General features: G+C 49.1%; 1 protein-coding gene across 3 annotated transcripts in view; it reads right to left on the reverse strand.

Annotated features, from left to right (window-relative positions):
- Nucleotides 1-2,439: 2,439 nt before the first annotated feature.
- Nucleotides 2,440-14,096, reverse strand: part of LOC102385125 (proline dehydrogenase 1, mitochondrial) — a 24,653-nt gene continuing 12,996 nt past the window's right edge. Inside the window, exons 4-14 of one of the 3 annotated variants that reach the window (XR_003095376.1) lie at nt 13,976-14,040; nt 13,103-13,219; nt 12,646-12,725; nt 12,029-12,110; nt 9,904-9,996; nt 9,499-9,645; nt 8,535-8,710; nt 8,305-8,403; nt 7,384-7,472; nt 4,852-5,076; nt 4,061-4,197 (exon numbers count right to left, since the gene is read on the reverse strand). Coding sequence is in view for 2 of the 3 variants with exons in the window: in XM_006029206.3 (XP_006029268.1) it covers nt 4,007-4,197; nt 7,384-7,472; nt 8,305-8,403; nt 8,535-8,710; nt 9,499-9,645; nt 9,904-9,996; nt 12,029-12,110; nt 12,646-12,725; nt 13,103-13,219; nt 13,976-14,040 (1,139 nt within the window). In the remaining variant the exon portion in view is untranslated. Of the gene's footprint in view, nt 4,198-4,851; nt 5,077-7,383; nt 7,473-8,304; nt 8,404-8,534; nt 8,711-9,498; nt 9,646-9,903; nt 9,997-12,028; nt 12,111-12,645; nt 12,726-13,102; nt 13,220-13,975; nt 14,041-14,096 lie in introns of all 3 variants that reach the window. The other 2 variants (XM_006029206.3, XM_025210664.1) reach the window with 2 other exon arrangements.

Raw genomic sequence — 14,096 nt, forward strand, 5'->3', positions numbered from 1 at the left:
GTGTGTGTGTGTGTGTGTGTGTGTGTGTACACACACGCAAAGCTTTACTTAATGCAGCAAGGCTCACTTAAGGGGGTTATGAAAAAATAGGGATGACATTTCTTCATCCACCTCATCCCCCTGCTGCCAAGCTGCACATGGAACAACACTGTAAAAGCCTCCATTTAGTGGAAGCTTTGGAGAATTAGTCCAGTAACTCCTGGCCATACAACAGGAGCAGGAGGAGTGATGCTGATAAGGGGTCTCCTGCCTGCACAGCTACAATTGTAGCCTCCAGCCTCATCCATGCAAAGCCCTTTGCCATCACTTTGTGTCTCTACCATCATTCCTGCACTTTCCCTCCCCCTAGCCAGAACTCAGGACTTATGCTTTGGTTGCTCAGTCCTAGTCATGCTACAGCAAGGACATGGCAACACAACCACTGCAGCAGCACTGCACTGCCCAGGTCCCCTTTTCAGCTACATAAAGCCTCCAGCAAGATCTTCAGGCACAAACTAAATTGTATTTTTTACTTGAGCGAGCACTGTTTCTTGCACAAACCACACATGTCATCACAGCTCCAGGCAAAACCTGTGCCCTTTAGCAGAAGGAAGTGGTCAGAGCCATTTCCATTTTCTTTAATGTTCCAGGAAAAAAAAAAAAAATAAAATAAAAGGTAGCTGTGTTCACTCACAATCTTTCAATAGGAAAAAACACAGACAGTGTAAGGTTTTTCCCTCACTAGTGCAGAGGGAGCCTTAATCCCAGAAGCAATTTCCACAGCACCGTCTCATACTCTGCTATATTACCAGTTGATTCAGAAGGCAGAGCAGAAACAGCCAATAGAAAATGAATGTACCCACCTTAGCCCCTACAGACCTTTAAATAAGTATTTATTGGGATACCCCACACTACACCATGACATAGAAAATCTATTCCAGGGGTCAGTAACCCCACGCAGAGCATGGCACACAAGGCCATTTTGCTCGGCACGCCATAGCCAGCCCCAGCTTTGGGTAGCTGCTGCCTGTGACAGAGCCTAGTGTGCTCCCAGCAGGGCTTGCAGCATCCCAGCTGCCTGCTGGCAGCAGTCCAGGCTCCCAACTGGCAACAGCTACCCCTGTTTGGCCGGGAGGCTCCAAACAGCTGTGCCGGGCTCCAAATCTCCAGCTTCAGCTCTGTACTGGCGCGTGCACGTGCACCTTGGAGCCGGCAGTGGGGGAGGGGCCCGAGGCAGTGCACCCCCAGTCTCTCGCCTGCTCCTGGCACAGAGCTGGTGACTGGGCTCCGGAGCCCAGCTCAGCTGTTGGTAGCCAGCCTGGGCTCTGGACAGCTGCAGCAAGCAGTAGGCAGGCTGCAAACAGTGTGCCGGGCTCCACAGCTCTGGTATCAGCTCCATCCTGGTGGTGACTGCACGGGCACCTGGGGGCAGACAGAAGGGCAGTGCAGCCTGCCCCGAGGTGCGTGTGCAGTCGCCGCCAGCACAGAGCTGATGCAGAGCTGTGGAGCGCGGTACAGCTGTTTGCAGCCTGCCTACTGCAGCCTCCCAGAGCCTAGGCTGGCAACAAACAGCTGCGCCGAGCTCCGGAGCCCAGTCACCAACTCTGTGCCAGGAACGAGGGAGAGACTGGGATTGCGCTGCCTCAGGCCCCTTCCCCACTGCTGGCTCCGAGGCACGCATGCACGTGCCAGTACAGAGCTGATGCTTGGGCTCTGAAGCCTGGCACAGCTGTTTGCAGCCTCCCGGCTGCAGCCAGCGCCAGCTCTGGGTAGCTTCTGCCAGCCAAGAGCCTGGGTGGCTCCCAGCAGGCAGCTGGGACACTGCAAGCCCTGCTGGGAACAGCCCAGGCTCCAACAGCTACCCAGAGGTGGAGTAGCTGTTGACAGCCATAGAGTCCAGGCTGGGGGGGGCAGGGGCAGCAGGGCTGGGGGGTAAGGGGCACAAGCAGGGCTTCCTGCCATGTACCCCCTGCCCTCATTTTGTTTTTCTGGCATGCCAGCACTTCGGCACCTTCCAAGGTAGGCATTATAGTGTTTTTCAGCACTACGGCCAGAAGACGCTGCCTATCCCTAGTCTATTCTAAGTTTGCAGGGCTCACTTCTGTTCTGCTGATGAGAACTGACAAAGCGGGTACTGTAGAACTAAAGCCATTCCACCACGAACTCTGGGCAACCTACTACAAGGAAGGAGGGCATAACTAAGTGCTTGGGCTGAAACTGGAGAACAATTAACTGGGACTCTTTTTAAGGCATTGTTTCCTTTCCAAAAGGAGAGCTCACACCACCAGACCTGCTTTTGTAAAGGATTCACTCTCTAGTCTGAACAAAAGCGTGGGGTCAAAAGGAGCACTTGGGAGAGGCCTGTAAACATACTTACCATCTAATCCTACCATGCACCAACACAGCCAGACAACAGATCCCTCTTCACACCTGCCCAACATATGCAGCATAGTCACCTCTGGAAACTTTATTAGTTTTAATGAAGTCACAGTATTTTCCCCTGAAATACAATGCATCACCATCACCACAGCTAAGACAAAATCCCAGAACAATCCTAGAGCACAGACAGTTACTCTTCAGCTGTATTAAGAAAAAAGCTAGAGGTCTCCATAGGTTACCAAATTCACTCCCCACCCATCCACACATTTCTCAGGCACAGGTCCTTCCCCTTGTATTGCAGGCTATCAAGCCAGGGGGGCAGGAAAGAATTATAGTTCAATGGAGTGGACTTGCATAGTTTTAAAGGGAACAATGCTGCTCTGGCACTTCACACCCTGGCAACAGAACCAGGAACAGCTTCAGAGACCCTTGTATCACCCAAAGGGCTAAACCAGTCCAAACTTTCTAAAGGCATCTAAAGATTTTATATCAATCCTGTCCTCTCCTCGCCCCACCACTTCTCCCATCCCTGCCCCAAAATAGAGCTCAGGAGTTTGCTTGATCCCTAACTTATCTTGGACTAACCAGATAGCTAGTGGGGCCAGAATAGGACATTGTTTTCACTACTATCCCCGAGAACCCCTTTTTCTACCTAGCTCTGATCCTCAACAAGCCATTAACCCCACCTTTGAACCATGCCTGTTTCTTTAATTGTAAAATAAGGATATTCCCCTACCCAAGTGTTTGAGAACATTAAGTTCAAGTTTCTACTCACAGCTCTTAGTACCTTTGCCAAAAATTGGACGGCTAGGAGGCACTCAGTGTTTTATATGAACTTAACCCTTGTGCCTCTGAATCTGCTGTCCAGTCTTCCTAGAACCAAGGAACATTAACTTGTTGGCTCTGAAGATGACCAGAGACTCCGGACTGTAGCCCTTGCTCACAGTAGAGTAATTAAAAGTGGCATTGGATAAAGGTAGCTGCCCCTCAAAGCCCCAACAGCCCACTTCTAAGCAGACACCATTCTGCTGTGGTATTAAATACAAAGAAGCTTTTGTAGGCAACAGCTTACTTCATCAGATGCTAGGAATTGCAACAGCATCATAGCAGCATCTTCAACTCTACAAATGTAGAAGTACTCTAGCTCTAGTATCTTTGAGGGACTTTCCCAGGGGATGGCATGTAGACCCCTTTCTATCTAGAGCTACATTGCAGCAGAACCAGGTGCATACACCAGTTACAGACACCAGCTAAACACTGGTGCCAGGAGGAGCAGCTGACATTTTGATGAGCAAGAGAAGAACTTCCTAGCCCTTGGTGATAAATCAGGCTGAGTGTCCTGTGCTCTCATGCTCATACTGCAATTATCCAGAAAGAGGCAGGCATTTCCTCTTGGAGGGCAGTGTGCAGCTGCCTTAACACACCCCAAAATAAGGGCAATCATTTTGATACAAAGCACAGCCATTTCCTGTAGGCTGGCTTGAAAAGACTGGCTACCAATGCAGCAAAACACACTTTTGCCAAGGCTGAAGGAAATATTGATAAAGGGGGTAGGTGGAGAGAAAATAATAGTTATAGTGAAGGCGCTAGGTTTTTGATATGTTGGTCTCTTTATCAGAGAGACAGGCTACTTCTCCGCTAGGGCAGGTCAGTGGCTTTGACTGCAGAAGAGGCTGCCAGTGAGGAGTCTTCTCTTGAACTCACTCCAGAGGAGGTCCCTCTCCCGATTTGCTCTCTTCATGAAGCCCCGGTTTTCCTGGGCCCGTCTAGACAGGTATGGCAGCACCTCATTCACAGGACCATAGGGGACATACTTGTAGACAGGAAAACCTGCCTGACCTGTGAGAAGAGAAATCCTGTTACCTTAGACCAGCGTATGGCTCAATGTATGGCTCCCAAAGTGATCACATCTGGCCTGCAGCATGGGAAGCCATTGGCACGCATCTCAGGCTGATGCATCCCCTCCCCTGCCCTACTGCTCTCCTCCACAGCCCTGTGCTCTCTCCCTTATGGCAGACTGCTTAGTCTTTCCCTTCCTTTCTCCCTTCCCCTCACCTAGACAGGCGCTGCTTACTATAGGTAAGCTCTCTCCCTCTTCCCTCTGACATTGGCAGCCCCACCGCCTTCCCTCCTGCACACCATGCCCAGCAGCCACCACTGCCAAAAGAGTGCTGGCTCAGTGAGGTAACAAGTGGCCTGCAATTCTAGAAGAACCACTACACCTTAAGCAATACTTTTAGCCATATGAAAGTTAACATGATTTCATTGACTCCTGAGCTATGCCTACTCACACTAGCTAGGGAATCCAACTTCCTGGAGCATAGCTCATTACATCTTTAAAGTGCCCATTACAGCAAATACCCCTATACCACAATGTGTCTATACCACTTCCATAGAGCTTCTGTGCATGCTGCTTAGCTCACCTGTTCCTGCTCTGCACAAGCTAAACCTGAGAAATAATGGAATCACAGTGAGGGGGGACTCTGCCCCTACCTAAAGACAGATCAAGAGGAGTAGTGCAGGAGGTCTCTGCCTCATTTCCAGGTTTGATGTGCATGAAGATGGAGGATGTAGGCAGGCTATGCTTTTATCAGTACATTCAGCCAAGGAAGCAGTACAAACAAAGTCCCATAAGCCTAATGGGAAGCTAAATCACAGCAGAAAACCATCTAGCTTCAATCTCACAAGTGAAGGCCTCGATTTTTGGCAACAGCTCTTCTGCAAAGACACCAAATGGTCATTTAAGACTCTCTCTTTTTGCTGCTCCTTTTTGCTTGTACTACAATCAGAGTGGGCTTGTGGCTCCTCCAACTCATTCTTAGAGCAGAGATTTAAAAAAAAAAACCCAAAAAACACCCCACACCACAAGAGGTAACAACAACTGAAAAATGGAAGCAGCACAGGCAGAACTTATACATGCTGCTATGGGAAGAACACAAAACTGGAAAATAATCTTGAGAAACCAACTGAATGACTCTCAAAAAGACAACTGTTCAGGCAAGGGAGAAGCAGGGAAACCCAGACTGCAGAGCTGAGTAGGATAAAGCCAGACTTAGAATGATTCAAATAGGATTCCCCAGCTAGGGAACCCTAGAAAGTAGTCCATTCTGAGAAAAGCGTGAAGACCAAAAGGAGCAGCCCAGTGCAGAGGGAGGCTCCACTGGGATTTCCCCATAGCTAAAGCCTGGGGAAAAATGGGAGAACAGGACAAGGCCCGAGAAGGCTCATGGCTCGGAGGAGGAAGAAAGGAATTTCCAGCAGCAGGACAGCTGGACTAAATTCAAGAAGCATATACTCACAAGTACTGCAGAACTAACAACATAAGCATAACATGTTTCAGTCAGAATGCTAGTGGGAGAGTAACTGAATTGGAAGACATTATTCCAGGCAAGGAAAGAGCATGAAAGACTCATGTGGCAATGGAGTTTCTGTATGTTTGTGCAAATCAATTTCTTCCTTGCAACTAGGCCTCAAGAGGTTAACACTTTCCAGACATACATGCTGGGCTGGGAGTAGAGGACAATCAATGTGCACAGCCATGTCTGGCAGTGGATGTGCTAAAGGGTGCAGTAAAGAACACCATTTCTGCTCAGTGCATGGATGACCATGGCTGTGGAGCTTAGATGAGGGGGAAACCAATTGCCTGATAAAAGCTGACTGGGTGGCCCACCTCTTAAAGGGGTTTGAAGGTTATTAAAAAAGGAAGCTTGAACAGAACAAAAGGCACTAACTATAGGGTAAGGAGAAAGAATCCATGCTTCAGTGAAGCCTTATGCAGGAAGGCAAACCCTGGGTTCACTAGAGGCACTTTGAGCCAAGCCCAGAGAAAGCACAAGAGTGATAAAAAAAGCTAAGCAGGGGGACAGACTGGTATTGTTTTGCTCTGTACAATTCCTATGGTAGCTGGACAAAAAGTACAACTGTCTGGGACACCTACAAAGACTGTGTTTGCTTTCAAATGACAGTGAGAGTATCCATGAAGTTAGAACTGTAGGAAAGAGTGTGCTCCACCTACTGTGATGTATAGGGCGTGGAGGAACAGCACTACTTCTGAGGACCTAGGGCAGGTGGGTCACAAAGTCCCATTTGCATGAAGTGGAAACAAAGCTTGTGCCTTGGCAGTGCTAGAGACCCAATAAGAAGCCAGTGCTGTAACTTACCCAGACTGAGGAAAGCCTAGGATTGCAGAAATCCAGCAACAGGTAAGTCTGTAGTGTGTGTGGACTCATGATTTTGGGCTCCCAGGGGCTCGGGTGGGGTGAAAGGACAGAGGGGCTGTAGTTGAGTGAGATAAGGATACAGCTGTTTTTTAGACAGATAACTTTTATTGAACACATAGTGCAAGGGAGATCACTGATTAAAAAAGAAAGAAAATGAAAAAAAGGAAGTAGAATTCTGGCTGCACGCCAGAGTGGCCAGTTGCAGCAATGGGAAAGTGCCATAGAGTGAAGAGTGATGTACTGTGGGGATACCTGAGAACCAACCAGTTGTGTCACAGAATGCTTCATGTCCACACAACAGTGAACCAGTTTAAAAATAGTACCTGATTTTACAGGTACACTTTTGAACCACTCTAGGTAGCTTTAAACCAGTTTACCAGGCCTGCATGTTCATTTGCTTCAGGTTCCAAAAAAAACAAACAAAAAAAAAAAAAAACCACATTTAAAGTGTTGTGTCCACTCCCTCATTAGCACAGCCCCTTTTGCCAGATGACAAGAAAGCCATTCAAGTGCCTTTGCACTCTTACCCTATGCCAGTCCAAGCAGTCAGACCACAGCAGACCCAATGCCCCTGGACCACAAGACAGCTATACCTACAGCCCTGTGTCTACTTAATACCATGCTAAACCACACCTTCATCTTTCCCTCCCTCACACCAAACTGCAGAAGGATCCTGGTGCTAGGCAACAGGTATTAATGCTGGTACTGCTGCTTTGGGCAAAACCTACCAAAAGGGAGGGGTCTCTGCTAAGATGGCACATTCATTTCCTGTTGAGCACCAGGACCAGAAGTGCCAGATGCTTACCCAGTGGGAAGGTGATCTGGTCACACATGCCCAGCAGCTGCCCAAAGTACACCTTTTTCTCTGAGGGATGGATCTCAAGCTCAGTCATCCTGTAAATAAAGGACTAGTTACATCAGAAAGGATGTGCAGACAACAGCAATGCCCCAGATACCAAGCACAGAGGGGAGATTTGATCAGGGAAACTTGCTCCACCTTTCCTACAAGCCACCTAAAGGCACAAAAAAAGCAAACAGTATTGCCTTCCAGAAGTGAGAGCTTTCAAGCTCTTGACTCAGGTCATTCTAGAAATCTGCATTGCCCTCCCAGACATCCAGCACATCATAGAACCCAGCTGGGCCTGTTCACTATCCCAGTGCATTCTGCTTTGCCTGCAGGCTGTCCCTAGGACAGCACGCCTCCCTACTCCCATTGCTATGCCCACAACACACACACTGCCAGGCAAACTGATACCCAGAGGCCAGAAGTCACTGCAAGAGCGGGCATGCAACACCCTTTCCTAAAAGTTGCTTCTGTCAAGCTTGAGTTTTCTTATCAGCTAGCCATCTCAGAAACCCAAGACAGCTAAAATTCTCAGCCAAGCCTCTTGACTGTACTGGAAAGCAATATTAGTTTAGTCCCAGCCATGCACTAATTCAGCTCACTCCCAGTCATATTTCCTTAAATATGGCTAATGTTCTGCACACATGTACAGAAACAGTATTTATGAGCTGCATACATACAGCAGCAACACTGTGCAAGTCTCACCTACTTGACTCTGCTGCTGGACATATCTAGCCCCAAGTTCTTTTCTGGAGTAGTCCATGTTATTTCTATCCTGAGTCCCTCCCCACAGGCACCAACCTGCAGTTCTCATCCCACTTCTTACAGGCCTGACAGCTCCTACTCTTGCCTTATAGTCACATGAGTTGGAAGTGCCTGTACCTTCTAAGAGTGAACTTCACTGTGTCCTCATTGTGTGAAGCCACCATTACGTTGGCCTTCCGGTTGTGCTTGATTTCTTCAAGAATGTAGTCCAGACACCTGAAGGATAGAGCTTACAGGGGTAAGTGGAAGTTACCTAGGATCCCACCCCCTGGTACAGAGGCAAGAAAGAATGCCTGGGATCCTATCCCATACACTAAGAGGGTTCCCAGCTTAGATAGTCTTACTACCTGTTGTACATCTCACTCGTCTTTTCGTATGTGGCATTAATAGGATCCTCATAACCTATCTGGGCGGCTCTGTTTCGTTCTTGTTCCATGTAAGCCCCTCTCACAAGCTTGGCTCCAAAATGCCAGCCCTCCCGGCGTGAGAGTTCCACATCCACAGTCACATTATCATATGCCTCCTGCAATGAAGGGAGAAAAAGAACAGTCCTGCAGCCTGAAGCTCCCCTTCTCATGCTACCACTCAGCAAAAAACCAGCTACATGCATGGGTTTGCAACTAATGGTCACTGGCTGGACTGGGTCCACAAAATGATTGAATGCAGCCTGTAGGAGCAAAGGGTGGGGGCAAGCAGAGGTTTGGGGAAAACAACAGCAAGCAACTTAACCCAGCATGACCTCCTACTGACCTGCACCATGCCACTGACTCCTCCACAGTCCTCCCTGCTCCACCCCACATGACAGGAACTGCTTACCATCATCATTCAATTCATCCCTCCCCACTGCTGTTGGGGATAGGAATTGATGGTATGTGACAGAAGCAGATGACTTGGATGCTGCAGAGGGAGGCAGTAGCTGGCAACAGCAGCAATGGTCAGGAGGGGAGGGTTGTGGTGGAGAATATAAAAAGAAACATAGGTGGCTGGGTCACATGCACTTAGCCCACTGCTCTATAAGGTTACCAACACCTGAGCCAAGCAGTTGCTCCCATAGCATGGAGCAGAAATCCCAGTCTGCTCCACATGGAACCAGCCCACTGCCCCCAAATGGCTCTAGGAGCCACGTATTCTCCCAAGCCTGGCCAGCCTCAGTACCTCTTGCCGCAGGGCTTCATTCCACCGCCCACCATTGCATCCTTTGTTGCAGAGAGCTTCTTCTGACTACCCTGCATAGCACTGGACACTGACCTTCCTGTCAGCAGTGGCATCTGTATGACCTTCCTGTCAGCAGTGGCATCTGTATGCCCTCACCTTCAGGTAGCACTGGTAAGTATTGAAGATAACTGCTTTGTTGACATTGAATCTGCGCTGCATCTCCAAGGTAAGCCGGCTGATGGCTGGCTGGAAGTAGCTCTGCTCAGCATCCACCATCAGTCTCACTCCAGTCTCCACAGCTTTCTGGATAGAGAAGGACATTTGGGTCAGGCCAAAAGCAGGGAGTGATATAGCACAAGACCACTGCATGGAATTCATAGCGAAGGCCCCGAATACTTCAGGACCAACTGACATGTGGAGCAACAATGCCATCACAGTCGCTCAGCAAGGCTATTGTCTAGTTCTCCAGAAAGTACACTCCAGCTTCATAGGCTGGAAAAAAGGCCAGGGAAATTTCCCACCAGGACAAAGTAGTGGTGCTAGCTGGGTCTCACTCCAAACCTTGGCAAGGACATCCATCCTTTGCAACATTCGCTTCATCTGCAGATCCTCCTCCTCGGTGAAGTGTGACAACAGAGGCTCCAGCTGACCGGTCTGAAAATAGAAACACCAGGGCCTCAGCACCACAAGTACTGCAGGGAACCCTTAACATGGACAGGGATGAACACAAGGGTCCTGGACAAAAAAGTCAGCCTAGGAGTTCATGAGGCCATCCCACAGCATTTATACCAAGGCACCACAGTGTGCTGAACCACTTATTGAAAGACAGAAAAGGTCATGCACACAGGGCCACTGGCATGGCCAGCCAGTCCCAGTTACTCCACTTGTGCACCCATGCCCTTAGTTAAGGGCTAGGGCAAGGCAGGGGCCTAGCGTATCATTCTCATAGTGTAATGGGGAGAGAGAATCCTAGTTTTGCTATCACTACCCCAGACACTTCACTTGCATCAAAACCTGGTATGTCATTGCAGCTGGGCCTCCACTCCCTTCCCCTCCCCACCAAATCATAAACAATTCTTATCAAAGTAGCAGATAAAGCAGTTGTAGTGTCTTCTGTGGTCAACTCTGCGAGACTGCATTGAGTGCATTACTACAGGGCCCTGTAGATGGCAGCACACTCCACATACAGGCCAACCAGTGCTAACAGGAGCCTTCCCAGAATGCCATGCCCAGACTTGGGATGTTCCATCCCCATCCCTTACAACCTGGCTGGTGACACAGATCCACCCATCATCATGGCTGGGACAGCATCCAAAGCTTCCTAGGACTACCTCTGCTCAGGCCAGCATTGTTGCTACAGAATTAAAGACTGGACCATCCAGCAACATCTCTCTCTGGCAGTAGATGGAGCACAGCAACCCAGCTCTCCTGCTTACTGAGGGTGCGACTGCAACTGAGAATTGTGCTTTAGTTAGGAACTGTGGGAATTGGAACCCATGTGCAGAACTGGGGGACAGACAAGGCCCCCCCCAAGACTCAATCCCCCATTTCAGAAGGATGGATTCCAAAAACCACTCCAGCCAGGCTATTCCCATGCCAAACCCTGCTCAGCATGTGATGGTACCTGTGACAACATCAGTTCTTTGGAAACTCCAGTCCAGACGTCTGGCCCTCCATGAAGATGGTGATTGATCACAGAAGTTCTAGCTCTCCCCAGGATCACATCCTCCTCTACTAGCCAAGCTCCTGACTAGACTCCTCCACACACAGCTGACAGCAAGGGCATAGCCAAAACCAGTCACCACTCCTCTCCCATTCCCTTCCCACCCGCCACCTCCCTTCTTCCTATCTTTGCCAGCATGCCCAAATCTATAGCACTCCCATGACAGCTCAGGAAAGAGCTCTCTCACTTCTGCCTGCCCTAGATGTGAACCCTGGTTTGGCCAAGGATGGGCCTGACAGCATGCCTATAAGCAATGCATGTAGGCAATCAGAGCAACCTGTGACAGCTCCTGGTCTATACCTATCGCCTCCATCTCCTGATGTTGTAGCCACTTCAATTTGAAGTGTCCCTTCTCTCTGCGAGCATCTCAAATCTCTCCTTGGATCTTGCTCTACAGCCCAGTTCTACAATATTTGATTTGCACAGTATGGTGGTTCCTCACAAGTCAACTCAAACACAAGTCATTAACTTAAAAGACTTGCCTTGGGTCTGTCTTCACACACCTGACAAGACCCAAGCCTAGGCCCCTAGGGCTTTGCTTTTCCTGCAACAATTGCTTGTGATGTCAGCAAGGATAAGCTCTGAACACCCATAATTAGTGTGTTCCTGGCAGAAAGGAGGGGTGACTTAAGACTGAAGACTGGGCTCCCAATGTGGAGGATAACCTACATTGTTAGGACATAATGTACGGAGTGGTAGGATGCTTCTGAGGAACATGACAGGAGTCACAATAAAAATGCCCAACATGTAAACCTACCAAGGAATAATGGCTCAACTCCAGCATTTGGGAGTTCTAAAACAGCCTGCTTAAGGCATTGGAGAGTTCAGCATAGCAACTATCCTTCCATGTACCACATTCCCACCCCGCCCAGGATCATCACTATGGGATCGCCCCAGCACCAACAGCTAACCTTATTTATTGCTTTCCAGAAGAACACCCTTCAGAAAGTGGTGCTAACTCACCTGCAAATTTGGGACAAGCAGCAGCTCTGAGAGTTTCATTCGGCTGTCAATCATGCTGTTCCAGTCCAGCAGATCCACAGTACTATAGCCAGACAGAACTGTGTGAGTGCCAGTTCCAGGTGAGCTGCTGACAGCTGTAGACACATTCCAGCCCAGACTGCTACAGGCTCATGTGCTCTGTGAGCAACACGAATCAGCTGCTCTGCTTGCCACCAGGAGAGGTGCTCAGACTAATGCATGTACCAACTCAGCGAGAGACTATAGAAAATGGCTCTCAATAGTGAGGATACAAGTCTGGCACTGGTACTAGCCACAACCTTGCAGAGTAGCAGAGTGGACCTTGATGACAACGCTCAAACTTCACCCCCTACAGGTCGGTTCATACATTCCCCATGGACTAACTCTGCTGCAGTGTTATTTCCACCATCCCCCAAAAATGGAGCCAGCTCTAAACCCCTTCCCTGAAACAATGTTCTTGTATTCAGTTAGTGGACTCTAAGGCTTCCTCATCCAGCATCCTACTGAAACATGCAAAGATAGAGATAGGATCCTCTGGGTCCTCCTCCCAATTCACCCCATTCCCTTCCTCAGGAAGACTCTCATTAGAGGGAGCTTACCCTGAGACACCCAGGTTCTCGCCTGTGAACCAGTCCTCACTCTCGATTTTGGTTGCAATCCCAAGCTTGGCCAAAGTCTCCTGCCAATAGGAGAAGAGTAGATCAGAGTCTCTCTCTTTTGCTTCCTGTACTTCAGGAGGCATTCAGTATATATTATGGAGGCACCATTCTTATGGAATCCACCATGGGGGAGCCATACCTACCCCTGAGCCAGGTAAGTCTGGGCATAAGAGGAAAAGGGGCAACAGAACAGGAATGGTTTTATTGGTAACTGTACCACACTCAGGGTCATCAGGCCTGAAACAAGAGGTTTCTTCCAAGGTCCCAAGAAAATATCACAGTTCCTAAGAGAAATATGGGAAGCAAAATTTCCCCATACAACCCACCCCAGGAAGGGGGCATATCCTGAGTCGAAAAGACTTGTCTTCATCAGCAACTTTAAGAGCCAGAAACTCACCTGCAGCTTCTTTACCTCCAGTTTGGTCTCTAGCGCAGCCAGACCTGCCTTGCCCTGCTCTGCAGCCATCTGGTGAAAGAACCTCCTCCACTTGACCAGCACTTCAGAGAACTGCAGCTGGGAGATCATACAAAGTGAGCATCTGCACCAAGATGCACAAGAACAACTTAGAGCCTTCCTTCAAAGGGGCCATGCACTAGTGGGGCTATATGCTCAGTCAAGCAGTCTGAAAGCAGCACCATGCTGAATGAAGAGTAGTCAGACAGGCCTGGAGAGGTTGCATAGAGATACTGCTCCCACTGGCATGGCACTGAATTCTTATCCTACCATTCCCCTCTGAGTTGAGGTCAAGGTCCCACTGTAACCCTTCCCCACTTCCCTTGCAGGTACTAGGAAAGGGGTATCACTTAGACCTCAAAATGTAGGCCTAGCCATGACCACATTCTCAAAGCCATATGCAAAGAACCTCTTCTGCAGCATGTGAGGCCACTGGTACTACAAAACGTTTCAGAGACATACAATCTTCCAAACTGCTGCCCAGTCAGCCCCCTTGGAACCTAGCTAGCACCAGCTATAGAAACACCATTTCCCAGTGTGTGCTGCGCATGAATAGAGGGAGTATTCTGCTCAGGGGCTTCAGGGGCTCTCCCCCTGCCCCAAAGTGATACCAATAAGAAGAGACCACCAGAAATAAGCAGCATCTCCTAGGCAAACCTGACCCAGTTGCTCTGACCTTGCAAGAGATGCCTCTGTCCCTTTCTACAGTTCTCCACGGCACACAAGAGCATCTTCCTAAGCTCCTGCCTGAACAGCCTACACAAATTCAGTGTTAGCCTGAGCCCACTTCACTGATACCTGGGACCAGTCACTCACCAGGAACTGTGGCCTTCCTAAAGCTGTCAGTTTAATGGCTGAAAAACCATCTTCACAGACGCCACCTAAACAAAAAGAGAGGAACACTAAAGTAGCTGGCAAGTTCATAACTCCTCAGCAG

The sequence above is a fragment of the Alligator sinensis genome, unplaced genomic scaffold (assembly GCF_000455745.1).
Source record: "Alligator sinensis unplaced genomic scaffold, ASM45574v1 scaffold953_1, whole genome shotgun sequence".
In the NCBI taxonomy this organism is placed as follows: Eukaryota; Metazoa; Chordata; order Crocodylia; family Alligatoridae; genus Alligator; species Alligator sinensis.